At 41.9% G+C, this 15,989-nt stretch overlaps 1 protein-coding gene across 5 annotated transcripts in view; it reads left to right on the top strand.

Moving 5' to 3' along the window:
- Positions 1-210: 210 nt before the first annotated feature.
- The window catches only part of LOC149212441 (putative receptor-like protein kinase At2g21480), a 448,846-nt gene continuing 433,067 nt past the window's right edge, over positions 211-15,989 (top strand). For 2 of the 5 annotated variants that reach the window (XM_089391848.1, XM_089391847.1), the window contains exon 1: positions 211-473. In XM_089391848.1, the coding sequence (XP_089247974.1) occupies positions 471-473 (3 nt within the window). In that variant the 5' untranslated portion in view covers positions 211-470. The remainder of the gene's footprint in view (positions 474-15,989) is intronic. The other 3 variants (XM_089391849.1, XM_089391846.1, XM_089391845.1) reach the window with 2 other exon arrangements.

Below are 15,989 nucleotides of genomic sequence, written 5' to 3'. Positions count from 1 at the left end.
CGAAATCCAGCAGGAATTTATTGGAATCGCAAGTTTGATAGCTAATTTCTGCACAATGAAAGCGTCCCAAGGGTTTTCGAGGGTGCTGAATTCAAATATACAGTTAAAAAACCATTTTACTGCAAGAAATCAAGATTTAACCTCAATTTCTTCTGCCGGATTCCGTCACCGGAATCTCCAAAAAATCACATTACAGACAACTCCTTAGATGGAATCTTGACCACGTTAGGGGCGCTGAAACTGCTGGAATCTTGACACACATGATTTGCAATTGAACCATTGAACAGCGACAAATGATTATAACACAAAATTCCAATATTTACCTGCATTTTGGAGTACAGCTCATGTGTCTTGCAACGCGGAAAGGACTAAGTCCGGACAGCATTTCACCCAGTTCAAAGAAGGCTTCGCATTGAACTGAAGAAAATTTTGCTCCAAAAACGACGAATCGCTCGCGGACGGACCTCAAAATGGTAAGCTCCCATTATTAACTCAGCTTCTCACAGACGGTTACGTTCATTTAGTATATTTAAATTCGTTCATTTAATGCTAGAAGACTGCCCTAAATTTCGGAGCTTCTGTTAGGTTTTGTGTCGGAAAATTTCACTAATTGTTTGGCGTGATTCAGGATGTCTGGTCTGTCAAATTAATTTATGTTTAAAACACGATTGCTAATATTTACAGGGGAAATTTGGAGATATAAGGACTCAGATATTTAGTTACAGTGGAGCCCTTTTCTCATTTTATCAGAAACTATGCATAACTAAAATATTTAGCAACACTGGAGTTCTTTTCTCGTTTTATCAGAGACTATAAATGACGACAAGTTCTAAACTAAAAGCTTGAACTTATCTAGAAGGACGCAGTAATGTGAGGAAGATGTAGTAAATTCTAGCTAACATGGTAAAGCTGTATTTATTCTGACTCTTAAGGAGTGATTATTACGGTTGCCTTTGCGATTAAGGCAATCCAGAATCTTTCCCAATTTTATATTTAAAACGTTCTATTAACTTATGAAGTGATTCTCTTTAATAGTTGTATTACAAAATGTTATAGGAATCTCCACGGACACAGTAAAGTTGAACATCGCATTTACAATACAGTTCAAGGCAGAGGATTTTTTGAGTTTTAAGTGTGCAGGGCTTCAATACTCTGTTTTGGCATTTCTTTTTGTCGGCCGCTCTGTTTCGTTCTATGTAGATCCTGGAATTTTGATGCATCATGATTTCTCGGTTCATCTCTATGTATTCCCCTCTTTGTCTCGGTCTCTTCCGATGGTTCTATCATCGCCTACTGATCCCTAGTGTTCTGGTCCAGCACGACTGTAGGCTGGAATGTTGTTTTTGCTAGCTGAATCCAAGCTAGTCTTTATCCATAATAAAGTGGCTGCGTTTTTTCTTCCCTGGACAAAAAATAGTCACATATGTAGGAAATTCTAGCTAACATAGCAACAGCAAGCATTTATTATCACCGCTAAGCGGTTATTATTACCGCCTTTGCGATTTAGGCCATTTAAAACCTTTTCTCAGTTTTAATTTTTAAGAAACATTTATCACTGACTTTGCGATGAAGGCATAGTGTATATAATAAGGGACTTATTTTTTCAAAATTTATGTAAATAAAACATTTTATGAAGTGATTTTTAAATAGTTTATATTTGCAGAGATTATACACAGCAGTGTAGTATTAAATGTAATAAATGATGCTAAAGATACTATTCTATTTTGAAAATTGTATATATTTTAACATATATTGCATTTCTTGTTGTGTTATAAATCCTCCTGGAATTGTATAAATCATTTACAGTTAATTCTTTATAACTTAGGTGAAGAGATGTGTTAAATATGTTAAAGAATATATGAAATATATTCCTGTTAAAAGTTTTTTAAATATAATATATATTAATTAAATTAATTTTAACAAGATATTTTATTTTATTTTTAAATTTTTTCATTTTTAATATTCTTTTTAAATGTTAATGCGTGACTAAGATATGCATTCGTTTATATCTGGAGAAAATGGACTGAACCGACCGAGTGGGACAGGGAGCTAAGTCAAGATCAACAAGAAGCTTACATGAAAGAGGTGGATTCCAGGAAAATTAGAGCCCGCACTGGAAAGGATCTCCTTAGGTGGGGGAATTCCATGAAAGGATCTTTCACCACCAAAGAGGCATACTACTTAACAGATACGCAAGCCATAGCTGAGGAGAATCTAGATTGGAAGATTATATGGGGAAACAACTGGTGGCCGAAAGTATCCCTTTTCATATGGCTTGCAACTAAGAATAAGATTTTAACTTGGGACAGAATTCAAAAAAAGGGCTTTAGTGGCCCGTCGAGATGCTGTCTCTGTAACACTGAAGTGGAGACCAGAAATCACCTACTGATTAACTGCTCGTTCGCAAAGAAGCTTTGGATGGACACAAGAAGAATATTCGGCAAATCTGAGATAGGCCCCAGAGATCTCAACGAAATTGTTTTCCAGTGGAATAAAGAGAAATTTCAATGTAAAGTTGTCAGCAGAGCATGGAATCTCATCTCAGGGTTCGTGCTATGGATGATATGGAAAGAGAGGAATCGCAGGGTGTTCCAGAATAAATTAAAGGATCCGGAAATAATTTGGGGACGAGCGGTCAAACTAATGAGGGAAACAATCCTGGTTGAGAAATGGGACGTGGAGGATTGGAAGGCAAATCAGTTTGAGGAGGGAATCTTGAACAATCTAAACCTAAAATTTGAGATGGTTCATCACAAGCAGAACCCCAGACATAATGCGCGGACCCAAAGCTCTGATAAATTTAGCTATCCCAGAGAAAACTTCATCAAATTAAACTTCGACGGAGCATCGAAAGGGAACCCTGGCGAAGCTGGTTTTGGAGGCATTTTCCGGGACAGTCATAAGCAGGTAAGGTGGATTTACGCCGATTGGGGTGGAGAAATGACGAACAATGAGGCTGAATTTTGGGCAATTCACCAGGGGTTGCGAATTGCTTTAAGAAATGGATACACCAATTTAGAAATTGTTGGGGATTCCCAGATCGCGGTTGAAATGCTGAAGAAGCTCAGCAATGGAAGAGACTGGGAAAAGATTACAAACAGCTGGCGAACGGCTGGAATTGTCCAGGAGATAGCGGATCTATTGAAAAGGATCGAATACAAACTCATCACTCACGTCAGAAGGAAAGGGAATCGCGCGGCCGATTTCATGGCGAATTGGGGATGCAAAGGTCGTGGCAGCACGGTAGACAACCAATGGAAAGCGGTGCGCGGTTGCAGGGAGTGGGCGGACTTGGCAAAAATCATAAATGAAGACCATGATCAAGCTACGAGCGAGAGTGCGGGGATCAATGAGCTGGATGGATGAGAGGGCGTGGAGATCCCGCTTAATGAATACAGGTCAGTCTGGACAGAGGGGCGTTATGATGACAGGGTACAGAGTAGTACATTGGCGGCGTGCGTGGAGAACGACACAGGATCATCCCCAATGTGAAACAATAAATGCTCGCGATCGGAGAGGAGGGTGGAGAGGCATGTCAGATCTCCCGACAGCTGAAATTAATCAAAGAATGATGGCCAAAGGAGACATCATCCCGGAAAGTAATCGGCGGCAAGGCAAATTTGATTCAGAGGCGTACGCTGAGGGCAGAGATCCGATATATATCCAAACGAGGAAGGAAAAGCAGTTATTTAGTTGTTTCCCAATTTGGCGAGGAGCGGACAACACCGCTGAGAGACAGCAATACAGGATAGAGTTTACTTGGCACCAGAGTATTCCCTGCGGCAGAACCGGTGGTAACATGGAAACCCGGCTGAAAACCAGGACGACAGAGGAGCAACATAATGCAACTGACAGGAACAAGAGTCGGAAAGGCAAGGAAATTATGAACGAGGAGCACCCAACTGAGATTTTGGAGATTGAGGACGAGTCCGAGGAGGAGGCGCCCCGAGGTGAGGGGAACAAGAGGTCTTACCCTCAGGACGGATTAGCAGACGAGGAGCATCAGAAGATGAAGGGCGACCACCCTGCTCCGCAGGCGGCGAAGGTTAGGCGTTACGGCATGAGAAGAAGAGACAGGGGTCTTGACAGCGGTATGGATTCGGGCAGTAAAAGGGGTCGGGGACAGAGCAGGAAGACGCATGAGGAAGGCGAGAACTCCAGGCAGGACACGGGACCAACCAAAAAAACAAGGAGGACGGTGAATCAGAGAATTCGTCGGGCAGAGAGGGCTTACCAGCAGAACACCAATCCTGAGGTTAGAAGAATCATGCAACACCTGGAGGAGGAGTCTCTCCAAGACCAATCTGATGAAGAGATGGAGGACTGGGAATTCCTGCTGCATGATCCAGGCCATACCAGGGGAAGAATGTCCCTGTTTAAACAATCTCTGCATATTTACTGGGTTATGAAAAGGCTGCTGGCAAAGGCTTTAGAGCAAGTTGCTTCGGAGATGGTGGAGATGGCGCAGGGTGGCCCTGATATGCGCAGAGAATTGAGTTTCATCCGCATTGCTCTGGAGAGGCAAGAGGAGAAATTAGATGAAATACAACAGCTGCTGAGGGGAGTTCACCAGGGTGCAGATAGAGGAGCGAATCAGCAACCTGCAATGGACGATGTTTGAAAAAAGATATGTTCAGGAAAACTCATAGCCTTACCAATTATAGTTTTTTGCATGTTTTAGATAGAGAAGTTTATTTCTTGCAGACTAGTAGAATCAGAGGATCTCAAGACTGTCTTGTCTATCTTGCTAGGATTATCAGACTTTGGGCCTTTTATTTTTGGTCGGCCATTAAAAACTATAGATGGCTTAAATACTCGGTTTCCCCATGTGGGCGAGTTTACAATGTTTTTGATACTATGTAATGTTTTATTTTCTATCCAGTAATAGAAAGAGTACCACCTCAGCTTACAAAAAAAAAAGATATGCATTCGTTTATGTGTTTGCCCTATTTTGCATATTGCTCACGAAACATAGTAGTTTTGTAAAAAATTTGAGTGAGATGTTTTGAATTATTTAGTTGATTGGTATTTTTTTTAAAGATAGAAATTAGGGAGTAGTTTTGTAAAAACTTTGAGTGAGATGTTTTTTTTTTTTTGTAAGCTGAGGTGGTACTCTTTCTATTACTGGATAGAAAATAAAACATTACATAGTATCAAAAACATTGTAAACCCGCCCACATGGGGAAACCGGGTATTTAATCCATCTATAGTTTTTGATGGCCGCCCAAAAGTAAAAGGCCCAAAGTCTGATAATCCTAGCCAAATAAACAAGGCAGTCTTGAGATCTTCTAATACTACTAGTCTGCAAGAAATATATTTCTCTCTCTAAAACATGCAAAAAACTGTAACTGGTAAGGCTATGAGTTTTCCTGAACATATCTCTTGTCAAACATTGTCCATTGCTGGTTGCTGACTTGCTCATCTCTCTGCATCTTGGTGGTCTCCCTTCAGCAGCTGATGAATTTCGTCCAATTTCTCCTCTTGCCTCTCCAGGGCAATGCGGATGAAACTCAATTCTCTGCGCATATCAGGGCCTCCCTGGGCAATCTCGACCATCTCCTTAGCAACTTGCTCTAGAGCCTTTGCCAGCAGCCTCTTCATAACCCAGTATATGTGCAGAGATTGTTTAAACAAGGACATTCTTCCCCTGGTATGGCCTGGATCATGTAGCAGGAACTCCCAATCCTCCATTTCGTCTTCAGATTGGTCCTGGAGAGACTCCTCCTCCAGGTATTGCATGATTCTTCTAACTGCTGGGTTGGTGTTTCGCTGATAGGCCCTTTCTGCCCGACGGACTCTGTGATTCACCGTCCTTCTTGTCTTTTTAACAGGTTTCGTGTCCTGCCTGGAATTCTCTCCTTCCTCATGCGTCCTCCTGCTCTGCCCCCGACCCCTTTTCCTGCTCGAGTCCGCACCGCTGCCGGGGCCCCTCTCTCGTCTTCTCATGCCATAACGACGAACCTTCACCTCCTGCGGAGCAGGGTGGTCATCTTCCATCTGATGATACTCCTCGCCTGCTAGTCCGTCCTGAGAAAAAGACCGCTCGTTCCCCTCGCCTCGGGGCATCTCCTCCTCAGACTCGTCCTCAATCTCCCAGATCTCAGTTGGTTGATCTTCGTTCATAATTTCCTTGCCTTTCCGGCTCTTATTCCTAACAGTTGAATTATGCTGCTCCTCTGCCTCCCTGGTTCTCAGCCGTGTTTCCATGTTACCAACGGATCTGTCGCAGAGAATTCTCTGGTGCCAGGTAAACTTTATCTTATAATGCTGTCTCTCAGCGGTAATGTCCACACCTCTCCAAATTAGGAAACAGCTAAATGACTGTTCTTCCTTCCCCGTTTGGGTATATATCAGATTTCTGTCCTCATCGTACACCTTTGGATCGAATTTCGTTTGCCGCCGATTGCTTTCTGGGGTGACGTCTCCTTTGGCCATCATTCCTTGATTAATATCCGCTGTCAAGAGATCTGACAGACCGCTCCACCCTCCTCTCCGATCGCGATCATTTATTGCTTCACATTGGATGTGATCCTGTGCCGTTCTCCACGCACGCCGCCACTGTACTGCCCTGTACCCTATGATCATATCTCTTCTCTGTCCAGACTGATCTAGGTTCATTACACGGGACCTCCACGTCCTCTCATTTCTCCAGCTCATTGATCCTCGCATTTTCGCTTGTAGCTTGATCATGGTCTTCATTAATGATTTCTGCCAGGTCCTCCCACTCCCTGCTCCCGCACACCGCTCTCCATTGATTGTCCACCGTGCTGCCACGACCTCTACATCCCCAATTCGCCATGAAATCGGCCGCCCGATTCCCCTTCCTTCTGACGTGATTTATTATTTTGTATTCGATTCTTTTCAATAAATCCGCGATTTCCTGGACAATTCCAGCCGTACGCCAGCTGCTTGTGACCTTCTCCCAGTCTCGTCCATTACTGAGCTTCTTCAGCATTTCAACCGCAATCTGGGAGTCTCCAGCAATTTCTAAATTGGTGTAACCATTTCTTACAGCGATTCGCAATCCCTGGTGAAGAGCCCAAAACTCAGCCTCGTTGTTCGTCATTTCCCCACCCCAATCTGCGTAAATCCACCTTACCTGCTTGTTACTATCCCGGAAAATGCCTCCAAAACCAGCTTCGCCCGGGTTCCCCTTCGAGGCCCCGTCGAAGTTTAATTTGATGAAGTTTTCTCTGGGATAGCTAAATTTATCGGGGCTTTGGGTCCGCATATCATGTCGGGAGTTCTGCTTATGATGGACCATCTCAAACTTTAGATTTAAATTGTTCAGGATTCCCTCCTCAACCTGGTTTGCCTTCCAATCCTCTCCATCCCACTTTTCAACCAGGATTGTTTCCCTCATTAACTTGACTGCTCGTCCCCAAATTATTTCCGGATCCTTTGATTTATTCTGGAACACTCTGCGATTCCTCTCCTTCCATATCATCCATAGCACGAACCCTGAGATGAGATTCCACGCTCTTCTGACCACTTTACATTGAAAATCTTCTTTATTCCATTGAAAAACCATTTCATTGAATTCACTGGGGGCTATCTCAGATTTGCCAAATATTCGTTTAGTGTTCATCCACAGATTCTTTGCGAACGGGCAATTAATCAGTAGGTGATTTCTGGTCTCCACTTCAGTGTTACATAGACAGCACCTCGATGGGCCACTGAAGCCTTTTTTTTGAATTCGGTCCCAGGTTAAAATCTTATTCTTAGTTGCAAGCCATATGAATATGGAAACTTTCGGCCACCAGTTACTTTCCCATATAATTTTCCAGTCTAAATTCTCCTCAACTCTGGTTTGGGTATCAGTTAAGTAGTATGCCTCTTTGGTGGTGAAAGAACCTTTCATGGAATTCCCCCACCTGAGGATATCCTTTCCAGTGCGTGCTCTAATTTTCCTGGACTCTACCTCTTTCCTGTAGGCTTCTTGTTGGTCTTGGCTGAGCTCCCTGTCCCACTCAGTCGGATCAGTCCATATTCTCCAGATTCCTTCCGGATCATTAGCTTTCCAATAGTCTCTGACACATTTTCGATCTCCTTCTATTCTATCCTGAATCTGTTGAAGCCTCTGAATTCTACTCATTCTTTCTTTCTGCTGCCACTTATCATCCCAGAAATTGGCTTCTTCTCCACCTCGAATCTCCCAGAAAGTATGCTTTTCAACCAAATCTCTGTTTTGACGAGCTAGGTCCCAAATTGCTGACCCTTTGGGGGTTTCTCTCTGTCTTAAGATCTCAACTGTGGAGTCAGGCATATTGTATTTTGTTTTCCATATGGCTTTCCACAGATCATTGCCCTCCCTTAGCCAGCGCCACCAGAGCTTTGCTCCCAACACTTTGTTGAGAATTTCAGGGTCCCTCAGCCCCAAACCCCCTTTTTCTTTTCTCTCTGTTAAATGATTCCAAGAAACTAAGGCCCATTTTTTCTTCTGGTTAGTCCCTCCCCAAATAAAATTTCTTATGATCTCTCTAATCTTTGCACATACTCCTAAAGGGGCTGCCATTATCGACAAGGGGTAAATGGGGATAGCTTGAAGGACTGATTTTGCCAGAACCACCCTTCCTGCTATGTTTAAAACTCGAAAGGCCCAGTTTGCTACTTTGTTTCTCAGCTTATCCAGGACTCCTTGCCAATTTTTCATCTTTTTGGAAGTAAAGTCCAATAAATTTCCCAAGTATTTCGTAGGCAGTTCTCCTCTCTTAAAGCCCAATAATCTTATAAGGTGGGTTTTGACCTGATCCACTGTATTAAATATGAATATACAGGATTTATCTCTATTAATTTCCAGACCAGAAGCCTCAGCAAATAAATCCAAAATTCTTTTAAGATGTTTGAGTGAGATGTTTTGAATTATTTAGTTGATTGGTATTTTTTTTAAGAGAAAAATTAGGGAATTTAATTTATATAAAATATTATGGCAAATGCATATAAATGGGTTATATAAGTAGATATACAGTGTTAGGGAGCTGGAGTAACTTACTGTTCATGATTTATAATTTCAGAACCACCCAAAATACTTATTCATATAAAGATTCACCAAATACAGAAGGATTGGGATCCTCAGAAGTAGGGAATTGGCTGGTTGACAAGCTGACCATTAATTAAAAACAATCCTTTTTTTCTTAATTGGGTAACCAAATTGGCTTGGGAATCAGCCAATTTATTGTGATGCCATCACATGTGGAACAATTCAATCTTGCAGTTCATCTTTTCAACCAAAGTTCTAATTTGCTAAGAATGACTTCTAATTTGAGATCTAAGCCTTTGTTCCAAATTGCATGTGTCTTAAGATAATAAATGAATCCCCTAAAACAAGAAGATACCTTAGATGGAATGTACAAGCTAGGATAATGCCCTGCAGAAGAGCATATGCCTCTGCTAAATTGATGGAAAAACCTCTTAGTTGCCATGCATTTGTCCTTCAACTATTCTTTTAGGGCCAAATACAGGTCCCTTGCACCTGCCTCCCCCGGATTACCTTTACCTTTCGAAGCTTTGTCAAAGGTAGAGTGTGAATCCTATGATATCCAAAATTGATTAAATTCCTCTTGATCCAATTGCAGCTGCCAGTGTGATTTGGGTGGAATGGCCCGGGGATACTGGAAACAAAGGAAGGATCAAGCTTGATCGGAGCTATCAAGTAAAGGATCATCCCTAAGAAAGAGGTTATGAGAGAAGTATTGTAGTTGAAAGTTTAGAACTTTATTAGCTACACGCTCTGGAAGAGGGACACATTGCTGGAAGATAGCTTTGTTGCGGGCCAACCATATTCTCCAAATCAAAAATTTTGGGATTTCCATCAAGAATTTCTTGAAATTTGGCTTACTGTGAAAAGAACCACTGTATTGATGATGCCAGTTTACAAAATGGTCCCTCCAGTTTATTGGTGGAATAACTATGTGGAGCATATTTAAAAAAAAAGATTCTAAACTTGTTTTGTAAATTGACATTCTAGGAATAGGTGCTTCGCTGTCTCAGAGGCTGCAATATAAAGCTCACATCTTGAAGAACCCTGCATGCCTCCTTTAATTAAACTATCCGCTGTTAGAATTTTCCCGTGAGCTAGTTTCCAACCGAAGAAATTGACTTTTAGAGGAGCATTGAGAACCAAAATTTCTTCCACGAAAATGTCTTTGGGAGTATTGTCTGTTTGAGCTCGCTGCCAATTATATCCCCTATTGATTGCATATTCCTGAGTGCCCCAACAATGGTTAACCTTCACCTTAATAGATTTGGGTGCATAGCCAACCAAAGAGGACTCAGAGATATGTTGAAGTGATTAATCATCCTAGGAGGTTGCCAAGATTTCAACCCTACACACACTTGTTGAAGCCCAAACTGAGATATCCAAAATTTTTTTTTTTTTTTTTTGCCAATTCTATTGAGCCACTGCTTGAGCGGACGAAGAGATGTGATTTCAGCTGGGGGTTTCCCCATAATATTGGCCATCCAAATATTAATATGTTTCCTATTTCCAACTTTCCAATAATGTTTGGATTTGATAATAAGAATAGTGGCCTTGAGCATTCCCAAGATTGGAGAACTAGGATTGTTTGATATGGGGAGATCTAGCCATCTCTTCCATGGACCTTTGAAATATTCCGGATATTATTACACCATTTTGATTCATTGGTTATCAAATACCATAGGATTTTTACCCCCATTGCCAAATTACTAAATGGGGAACTTTTATTCTATGAAATTTCTGGCTACCAAGAAGGTGTTATTTACCTAATTAATCGTTTCTCGTTAGTTATTCACAACAAATTAATTCTTTTGTAGGAAGTATCGAATAATAACATAAAAAACACCAATCACAAAATAAAATTACAGGAACTATGCGAGAAATCAATCACACAGTGTACACCAATATTTTTGGACAAAATATCCTTGGAAAAACCCCAATGTGGGGAAATCCAAATTTCAGATCTGAGGGCTTTTTATTAATATCTTCAGCGAAAACTACTATTGAGAAATTACAACCGCTTGCCCCTTGCTGGCAAAGATTCGACAATATTTTTATCTTCACTTCTAGCAAATTGAATTGGAGAACTTCATTATCTCCCTCTACAGATGAACTCAGCGCTTTCATGCAATTCACACTCCCTTCATGTAATCACACTGGCTAATTGGGAACTTGCACTGCCCTTCCTGGCAATTTGCACCATCTATAGGAAATTGATCTAGCAAGTTACACTGCCTCCAACAACTCGCACAAGCCACTTGCTCTACCTCCAACAATTCACATTGGCAACTGACAACTCGATCTGGACCTCTGGCAACTCGCATTGGTAAATTGACAAACTCGCACTGGAAAACTCGACCTCCTTCTGCATAAATAATTCAGCCTTGATAAAATCTCTCTGGAACTCGAAAAATGGAAATCTATCTGATGCAATGTTTTAAAACTCCGACTCGGCCGAGGGTCGACTCTGACTCCGACTCTGACTTGGTATCGACTCGGCCGACTCGATTTCAGTGACTCGGTCGTTGTAAAAAAAACATTAAATATTTATTTTTTATAAAAACACATAATTTTAAAGATTTTCATTCATGTTTCCAAACACACAACATTAGAATATAGATAGAAGACAACATATGATCAAAGTAGGCTCATGAATATATCCATTATATTAAAATGGCACCCAGTGCATTGTCCAGTACATACACGATGATGATATAGAGATCAAAACAAAAACACATAACCAAGGAGGCTAGAAATGGCCTCTACAACAAAAGTCTGTGACCAGTACTACTGGCTACTGCTAGAGTTGCCAACATCATCTGGTTCAGTGTTACTTGGGAGCGGGAGCGACATTTTCGGAAGCTCGTGGTTTGGGAGCGAATCCCAGAGGAGTTCGACAACCATTGTCACTAACATCAAGGTACATAGAGGGATTGGTGCTCTTGATTAAATACGAGTTTCATACCCTAATATATGACAAAATTCAATGGAAACATTGCAATCCCCCAATCCTGAAATCCTGAAAAACCGATAAGTCTGCTGGATTTTGAATGGAATCTAAAATTCTACTTTCTTCATATGAAATCCAATGAGGTCGGAACCACTCTCAAACATCCTGAGTCATTTCATGGTAATCTATGTTGTAGGAAACGTAGGGCAAGGGGGCGTTTCCGTACGGAAACGGGTACGAAACGCTGAAACGTGTATGGTACGGCCCTGAAACGCGTTTCAGTCCGTACTGCCACGTTTCATGAAATTGAAACGTCGCATGTACGGCCTAAAATGCGTTTCAGGGCCGTACGACTCACGTTTCAGCTTTTTACTTGTGTTTAAAAAAAAATAAATTAATTTGTTTTCTAATTTATTTTTAGGTTATCCTAGTGACTTCTAGTTGCTTCTAGATGCCTGTCTAAAGTTATAAAAGTGAACTTTTGCCCTAGTGTTGATATGCAGTTCATGGTAATGTTAAATTCTTAAAGTAAAAGTGATATTCTCCTTTATTTTTCATTTTCATCCTTTAACTTAAATTTTTAACATTACCATGAAATGACTCAGGATGTTTGAGAGTGGTTTCGCCCTCATTGGATTTCATATGGAGAAAGTAGAATTTTAGATCTCATTCAAAATCCAGCAGACTTATCTGTTTTTCAGGATTTCAGGATTGGGGGGATTGCAATGTTTCCATTGGATTTTATCATGTACTAGGGTATGGAACTTTTATTTAATCAAGAGAACCAAGCCCTCTATGCAGGGGAGACTCCCAATAATGAAGAGCATGTAGGGTACTAAGGTATGAAACTTGTATTTAATCAAGAGCACTAAGGTCGTTCGACTATGTAGGAGGAGACTCCGAATCAAGCACGAGACAAGAAATTAGAAATTTGTTGTGGTTGATTTTGGATATTTCTATTTTCATTATGTGATCATTCATGATTAAATGTGATGTAAATTTAGAGACTTATAGTTTATGCATTGACAATTGACAATTTTATCATAATGTAATAAATTAGAATGTATCATATATGCTTTATGATTGCACATATTTCTTAAATGTCCTAATATATATATATATATATATATATATTCGCGTTTCCCCGTTTCCAAAATTTGGGGAGGTCGCGTTTCGTATCGGTTACTGTTTCGGAAACTCGTACCCGTTTCCCCGTTTCGTGCAACCTAGATGGTAATGTTAAAAATTTAACATTACCATGAATAGCATAGCCTTAGTAGGGAAATATGATCAAATACTAGGGTTTGGGAGAGGGGAATGGACCCCAAAGACCAGCAAACTAATTCATAAACCCCTTTGGAGTCCCCCACACTTAGGAAATTAAAAAAATAAATAAAAAAAAGGTGTGTTTTTATGGTTCACTGGCCACTGTCAACTACTCGGCCGGGTCCGTCATAACTCGGCCGACCGAATCGAATTTTCTGCCGGGTTGAATTTTGTTTTTTCCAGCTCGGATCTCGTCCGAGTCGGTTCCGAGACGGCCGGATCTTGAAACATTGATCTGATGAAGAATAACCCCGTAAATATCTCTCCCTAATCGCTCTTGTTGAAACCCTCAGATGTCTTTTGAAAATCACCCACTCAAATGATCTCCAATGTTGCCCATTGTGTTGATTTGGGGTAGCATCGGATGTGCTCTAGCCACGAAAATTGGTGGAGAGGCTAAGGCACATGAGATCTCCAATACCTAGAAAGGTTTTGGGTAGATTCTAAACAGTTTTGGAGATATTAAAATAATTAATATTTTTAATGGAGTCCCTAAGTCTAAACTTAGGGAAATTAAAATATTAATGTGAATTAATATAAAACTGTGTTAGAATGGTCCAAAAGGCATGGATCAAGCCAAATCTAATCTTAGTCGTTGATTAGGGAATTAATCTCGGCCGTTGATTTGTCAACGAGAAAAGTATAAGAGGAGGCTTGAGGGTCACTTGGATGACACACCAGAGTGATCAGTCATTTTATTCTCTAGAGCGGGGTTTGATAAGAGAGATAGAATCAGTGATCAGCAACGAGGGGCAGTGAATACAGAAGCAGAGAGGTAGAGAGACAGTACTGAGAGGATCAGCGTAGAAGCTGGGAGAGAGGGACGCAAATCCAGCTAGAGGCCACGCAGAGCCAACTAGGGCCCACGTAGAGGCAACCAAGAGTTGCATAGTGCCTCAGAGAGGCAGCATGGGTGACACAAAGGCTTTAGAGGCTGACGCAGTACCTTCAGAGATTGACGCAGGGGTTATTGGGCTGACGTTGGGTTGACGTAGGGCCAGGAAGGGCTAACGCAGTCCCTAGAGGCTAATGCTGGGGTTTTGTGGGGTAGATTGGAGCTGTGAAGCTGCCAGAGTGATTATCTGGGGTTTTAGTCGGAATATCTGCTTCCGAGTAGAGAGGTACTACTGCTGAGATTATTCTCTATTGGGTGAGCCGGTTTTGACACCCAGATTGTATTCAAAGACTGCATAATAATAAAACCCTCAGATAGTTGCACCGGTTTTCCCGCATTGGGCTTTTTCGGGGACATTGGTTCAAAATCAACGGTGTCACTTGTGTGCTTGTTTTGTTTCCTTCAGTTGATGATCTGTAATGTGTTGAGCATGTACTTGTATTTATTTATTTTATTATTTTCAGTATTTACATGGTAAATAACTTGTTAATTAATCAGAACAAGTAGGTAGAAATAAATCAGAAAAGTACATGAAGGGTTTCTAATGGGTTAGACTTAGAAATTCCAACATGGTATCAAAGGGTGGTTGCAGATCATAGGAGAACTGAGGACATCAGCTGAGCAGAGCAGCAGTAGTAGAAAACAGCTATCTCGAGTGACAGAAGTTGTTTCCAGCAGAGAAGCAGCAAGGAAGGGGTGATGCAGTTCTTGCGTCATCAAGTTTGAGCCAGGAAGAGGATCAATGCAGTGGCAGAGGGGAGCAGACTCGACCTATGCGGTGCCCGGTCATCTTTCTCTATCAGGAAGGATTGACGCCCGTGGCCAGGAGGTGCGAATTTTGCTGGTGCCGGGATTGCACATAGCCTAGAAGCTCTAACCTTCAGTTTGCTGGAGCTTAGGAGGCTGTGGGTAGCAGAGTGAAGTTGGTGGGGTATTGTAGTCAGAACAATGCCTAACAAGGCAAGACCAAGGAGGAGGGAGTTGCTACCAAGGATTTCTAGCCAAGAAATCCAGATTAGTGGTGCAGTTGCACTAACGATTAGAGTGGGGGCATCTCGACATTGGCAGAAGGGTTTCCAGGAGGGAAATCGAGGCTCAGAGGGAGTCACACCAAGAACTTCCAGGAGGGAAGTAGAGGAGCAGCGAGATGGTAGTGAACGGGGTAAGAGACCAGGACAGACTGGACGGAGCCTCAAACTTCATAGTCTGGAAGGCCAAAATCTTGTTCGTTCTAGACAGGAATCGTGTCAAGCACTTCGCCTTGAGGACGATAGCAATCCTAGTTGACCCAGCTGATAACGACAAGTACGAGGAGGCAATGGCGAGGGCCAAGAGCATCATTCTTGACGGGGTCAAAGACCATGTAGTACCACATATTGCCGATAAGGACGCAACAAATGAGATGTGGGAGGCCCTAAAGAAATTGTACCAGCATACCTCTGTGTAGAGAAGGATGTTACTAGGAAATTAGTTGCGGTCATACTAGATGCAGAAGGGAGAACAGATCGACACCTTCCTCGGATGATTGAAGGAGATCCGGGATCAGCTGACTTCCATAGGGGCCACGCTGGATCAAGAATTAATGGTGAGAACAACCCTGAACGCAGTCTCTGAAGACTGGGAGGTGTTTATCCAGAGCATACGGGGCAAGGCGACCCTTCCAGATTGGGAGGAAATGTGGGCTGCTCTTCACCAAGAAGAGATCAGAAGGCTGAGCAAGGCGGGAAGCAGCGGCAAGGGGATCATAATCAAGAAGGAGGAGGAGAAGGATGTTGCCCTAGCATCTGAGGGAAAGCAAGAGAAATGGAAGAAGGACCTCTCCAAGGTCAAATGCTTCCATT

The sequence above is a fragment of the Pinus tabuliformis genome, chromosome 1_1 (genome assembly GCF_031772625.1).
Source record: "Pinus tabuliformis cultivar Carrire ecotype Pingquan chromosome 1_1, CPIR1, whole genome shotgun sequence".
Classification (NCBI taxonomy): domain Eukaryota; kingdom Viridiplantae; phylum Streptophyta; class Pinopsida; order Pinales; family Pinaceae; genus Pinus; species Pinus tabuliformis.
This window is presented reverse-complemented; position numbering and strand designations above follow the sequence as displayed.